General features: G+C 36.5%; 2 protein-coding genes across 2 annotated transcripts; both read right to left on the reverse strand.

Annotated features, from left to right (window-relative positions):
• Positions 1-1,331: 1,331 nt before the first annotated feature.
• LOC150026308 (uncharacterized) lies at positions 1,332-2,962 on the reverse strand. The gene is made up of 4 exons (XM_090303620.1): positions 2,621-2,962; positions 1,883-2,536; positions 1,564-1,799; positions 1,332-1,487 (listed from the first exon to the last, which is right to left on the reverse strand). The coding sequence occupies exons 1-2, from the start codon at positions 2,822-2,824 to the stop codon at positions 1,997-1,999; spliced, it is 744 nt and encodes a 247-aa protein (XP_090159746.1). The 5' UTR covers positions 2,825-2,962; the 3' UTR covers positions 1,332-1,487; positions 1,564-1,799; positions 1,883-1,996.
• LOC150026309 (uncharacterized) lies at positions 2,931-3,614 on the reverse strand. The gene is made up of 2 exons (XM_090303815.1): positions 3,251-3,614; positions 2,931-3,167 (listed from the first exon to the last, which is right to left on the reverse strand). The coding sequence occupies exons 1-2, from the start codon at positions 3,515-3,517 to the stop codon at positions 2,931-2,933; spliced, it is 504 nt and encodes a 167-aa protein (XP_090159941.1). The 5' UTR covers positions 3,518-3,614.
• Positions 3,615-5,372: the final 1,758 nt, after the last annotated feature.

The raw sequence follows: 5,372 nt of genomic DNA on the forward strand, positions 1-5,372 counted from the left end.
TACGACCGAAAAACCATTGCCTAAAAATTAGACCATGTCTTTTATGCTTTAGATCACGAATTTATTATTGTTTAAACGACCAGGGTCAAAACTCTTCCTTCATTCCATGACTCGTTGAGTCCACTAGTGCAGATAAGTTAAACAAATGCGGCTATTTTAAATTTACAAATGCGGTCATAGAACCGCATTTGATCAACACGCATTTGTAAATCTGGAATTTACAAATGCGGTCCTATGACCGCATTCATAAATCACATTTACAAATGCGGTCATTTTAGGTAACCGCATTTGTATATTATTCTGAATTAGGGAGTGGGTTTGGGGTTTAGGATTTATGAATGCGGTCTTGGTAAAAACCGCATTCATAAATCACTATTTACAAATGCGGTCATTTACTAAGACCGCATTTGTAAATGCGAATTCACTATTTACAAATGCGGTCTTGGTAAATGACCGCATTTGTAAATAGTGTTTTTTTTTTTTTGGTACATCCTGTTTTGTGCAGAAACCATATATTTAAATAACCTGCATAATGATTAAACCCAGCCAGACAAATACAAAAATGTAGTAACCAATTGAAATCATCAAAATGTACATTTACAAGTGATCAAATTACATATAATAAAACCACTAATGTTGTTTACGTATGCTAGAGTTATAAAAATTAATGAAGTATGTGGACCAAGAATCTCTAACATATGAAATGCCTTCCTCACTCATTGGTGTTTCTTCTGTGAATAACTGCATTGCAAAGTTGACATAAATTAGTTTCTAGATATATATATGTTCAAGAATTATAAAAATGATTTAACATATACCTCCTTCCAACCAGTTTTAACACCTAGTCTTATAATGGTAATCATCCATTGCATAATGTAATAGCCACACTCATAGCTTCCTGGTTGTTTATTACACTATATAATTCAATAAAAAGTAATATGTTAGTATATTGATAAACAATGATAATAGAGAAAGAAAAAAATTACAAACCTTTACTCTTATGTAGTTCAAATTATTTGAACTGGATCGACCTTTTAGGATGTTATATCCACGCCATGAACTGGTTAATACAAAAAACCTCGTTAGTAGATGGTTAATTAGTAACATATACAAAGTTAAGTTTATACTATACTTACGTATCAATGATATCCTTAAATTTTGTGGGCATCTTCTTGTGTAGGGAACAGAACCATACAGCAGTCTTATCAACCATTGATAAGACAAGTAACTGCCAATGATGCCTATATGATCATTGAAAAGAGTTAGTAAATATTTAAAACATGAAATAATAATAATTGATGACATATAATTAAACTTACTCATTAATGTAAGGGCATAAATAAATTTGTTTTCCCTCTTTTTCCAGGATGTTAGTGATGTATGCTTGAGTCTCAGTTGAGTTTGGTCCAACGGGATTAGTATATGCAGGATCTACGAATCCATACATATTTTCCTTCCCCTCAGTGATACAGACTCTATGCAAAAACCTACAAGTTTTTAGTTAAAGCATAATCAATAATAATTTAACATAAAGTAAATTGAATAATAGGTAAAGATACTTACATCATAAAAAATTGAATTATACTTATATTGAGCTCCTGGTTCCCAGATATAAATTCTGATAAATCTGTGTTGTAAATCATCAGTGGCAGTTCAGTGTTGATTTGAAAAAATGTATTATCCCACGGAACTGGAAAAGGATCATTGCCAATCTGACTAGCAATGAGACGTAGGGAAGCCATAGGATCGTCAACTGGAACCTCACGCTTCTTTTTCGGAGTTGGTGGCTGAAAAGGTTCCTACAAGATAAACAACATTTGTATTAAATTATATGTAATATATAAATATAAATAAAAATAATATAATGAAACGAAATTATTACATGAGGTTCGGGCATAGATCGAATGAGCTCTCTGGGCCAGGCAACGAATGTCTGAAATGCATCGGCCACAGTGGTTACCTCATCTGAAGGTAGTGGAACACGAGCATCAGGAAATCATACTTTTTCAACAGTTACCTTCGCCACATCAGGGGAGAGAGGAACGCTATGTAAGGTGGTGGCGTTTTTATAGACTTTTCCAAGTGCCACCACCCGAGGAAGTTTGCCGCCCACTACCAGTAGCTCACAATCCTCTGTCTGCCCATTGATATCATCCCCTGATGTTGGAGGAGCCGCACAACTCCCCTTTGTGCTCTTGGGAGTGGGACTAACAAGGGGTTCAATCGGCTCAGCACAAACTTGTTGCGATAGAAACTCTTGTCGCATTCGATCATTCTCCTTTTTCATCTCCAGCCACATCAAATCAGTCTCCTTTCTCATCTCCTCCATTATTTCTTCACGTAACTTAGTCTTCATTTGAGTTTCCTTCTTGGAGGAGGAGGATGGCTGTCGTTCTGAAACTCCAAAAAAAAGTTTAATTCCGACCCCTTGTCCAGCGGCACGAACACGACCAGAGTGTTCAGGTCGTCCAATTGCTTCAACCAGGATATCGTGACGACCTTCAGCAACAAATGTACCGTCGGATTCCAAGGAATCCTGCAAGAGTACACAAAAATCATATTTTCAATCATTAATATAATTAATGCTTTAAAAAAATTGAAAATAACAAAAATAACTTACAATTTTTTCGATTATAACCCCGGATTGCTCGGAACTTGGTGCACCGGACTTTTTAATTCGGGCCCTCTTCCATTTTTGATGGCGAAAAGGTGGTGGAGGAGAAGTGACCCCTGTTTCCACATTCTCAGAATACGTCCCCTGTTGAGATTTCTCCTTTTCCACCATCAGTGTTTGCTCAAGTTTTCTATACCCCGAACGAGACATAACGTGCGGGGTAAGATTCTTCAAAGCTATCTCTTGAGCTTTCTTCCGACGATCCTGTCATAATTGAAATAAACAAACTGAAGTAAATAAGATAAACTTATTAATGTTATATAAACAAAAAAGTTACTTCACTTACCATCCAAGCCTCATTTTGACGGCTTTCTCTAAAAAGACGCCATGTCTCTTCATCAATATGTTGGTACTTTAAACATGGATTTTCGTCTTTAAGGTCGCCAAAAATGTATCTCGATGTCAGTCTTGACTTAAAGGTACGAAATTTAAGTGCGATATTGGATAATATCTTTGATCGAAGCGGTTCCACATCAGGAATGTCAAAGTTTGCCTGCAAAATAACATCATGAAATTAAAATTAATTAATCAATATTAAAAAGCATTATATGATAACAATAATAATGTAAAGCTTACCAGAACATCCTCCCATAGCATGTTCCGATCAACCTCTGAAACCTCATCCCATGAATTAATCAAAATGGAGAGCCTCTCACGAGAAACAACTCCAAGATAGCTCATAAACTCATCTGCCTTAGGACCAAAAGCCACTCCAGTGTTGACGTCAATGTCAACATGTGTCTTCTCACCAGCAGCACGTCTCAATGCAAGACGCTTCAATCTAGTAGGTCCTCTACTACCTCGCCCAGATCGAGGTCTGACTGGAGTCTGGTCGTCATCCATGTCTCTGTTAAAAAAATTAGGTAACAAACATTAGTTAATGTGCATCGAATTAAAATCATATAAAAATAATACATAAAATTATAAATGTTTATTTACATGTTGCATGTGGATTGAATGTTTATATGTAAATTCCTTCACTGTGGTCTTTACGGGTTGCATGTACATCATCAAGTACATCGTCATCTTTATTAGTTATCATTGGTGTGAATGAACGAGTTTCGCCATATTCAATATCATCTATGGCTTCCCCTTGTTTTTTCCCGTGTAAAACGACATACCAATGTTCTGACGTAGGATCTTTCACATAGAAAACCTGAGATGCTTGTTGAACCATTATAAATGGCTCATCTCGATACCCTATCTTTCGAAAGTCCACTAGTGTGAATCCTGATTCATCAATTTTAACCCCACTTTTATTATCAACCCATTTACACTTGAAAACTGGAACGGAAAACTTAGTGTAGTCAATCTCCCATATCTCTTCTATAAACCCATAGTATGCCATTGATCCAAGTACTGGATTTGTATCTTTCGAAGTCGAAAACTGCATTGACTCGGCTTCAAGAGTAACACCAGAATTTTGAACTGTACTCTTTTCATCCAGGGACTTCGTGTAAAATATACAATTATTCACTTCGTACGCTGTACATGAAATGACATCAAACTTCAATCCAGCAGCCAACCAAGTCAAGGTCTCTGATGCCGTTGAATCCTTGAACACCTCATCTTTAAACCAAGGCATGAAAGTTCTATTATGTTCCATCAAGACCCATTTCTCTGCTTGTCTTGGGTTATTTGCCTTCACAATGGCTTTATGAGCTTCTATGTAAGGTACAACTTCATCTGTGTTATTCAATATGTACAAATGTGCTTGCAAGACTTCTGATCGAGATTTGCTTATAATATTCACACCACGTAAACATTTACTTGTAGAACGCCTGTGGTGCCATGAATTAGCTGGAACACCTATTGGATTTGCTTTTGTCATGTACTCTGAACAAAATTCAATACTTTCTTCAGCTATGTACCTTTCAATCATTGAAGCCTCTGGACGATAATGATTTTTCACATAACCTTTCAAAATTTTCATATACCGCTCAACAGGATACATCCATCTTAAGTACACTGGTCCACACAATCTAACCTCTCTTACCAGATGCACCACTAGATGAACCATGATGTCAAAAAAAGACGGAGGAAAAAACATTTCCAATTCACACAAGATAACAACAATTTCATTTTGAAGTTCATCTAGTTTTGAGGGATCAATGACTTTACAACAGATGGAAGAGAAGAATGAGCACAAACGGGTTATGGTGTGTCTAACATTTTTTGGTAAGATCCCACGGATAGCTACCGGCAACAATTGTTGTATCAAGATGTGACAATCATGAGACTTCAACCCAATTAACTTCAAATCTTGCATTGACACTAGACTCTTCACATTTGAGGAATGTCCTTGTGGCACTTTCACACCCTTTAGACATTGACAAAAACTAATTTTTTCATCTTTTGACATTGTGTAACAGGCTGGGGGCAAATATGTACGCTTACCCATTTGTATGGGTGCCAACTCGCCGCGTATGTTCATCTCAATCAAATCTAAACGAGCATTTAGACCATCCTTCGTCTTCCCGTTAATGTTAAGAAGTGTACCAATTAAGCTATCACACACATTCTTCTCAACATGCATTACATCTATACAATGTCTGACTTCTAACCTCGACCAGTACGGAAGATCAAAGAAGATTGATTTCTTCTTCCAAATATTTGTCACAGATGACTTTTTTTTGGACTTGCCGAAGGTGTGGTCTATGTTATTTACCTTTTCGTAAACCTCAACACCGGTTAATGG

The sequence above is a fragment of the Phaseolus vulgaris genome, chromosome 6, assembly GCF_051622355.1.
Source record: "Phaseolus vulgaris cultivar YP4 chromosome 6, ASM5162235v1, whole genome shotgun sequence".
NCBI lineage: Eukaryota > Viridiplantae > Streptophyta > Magnoliopsida > Fabales > Fabaceae > Phaseolus > Phaseolus vulgaris.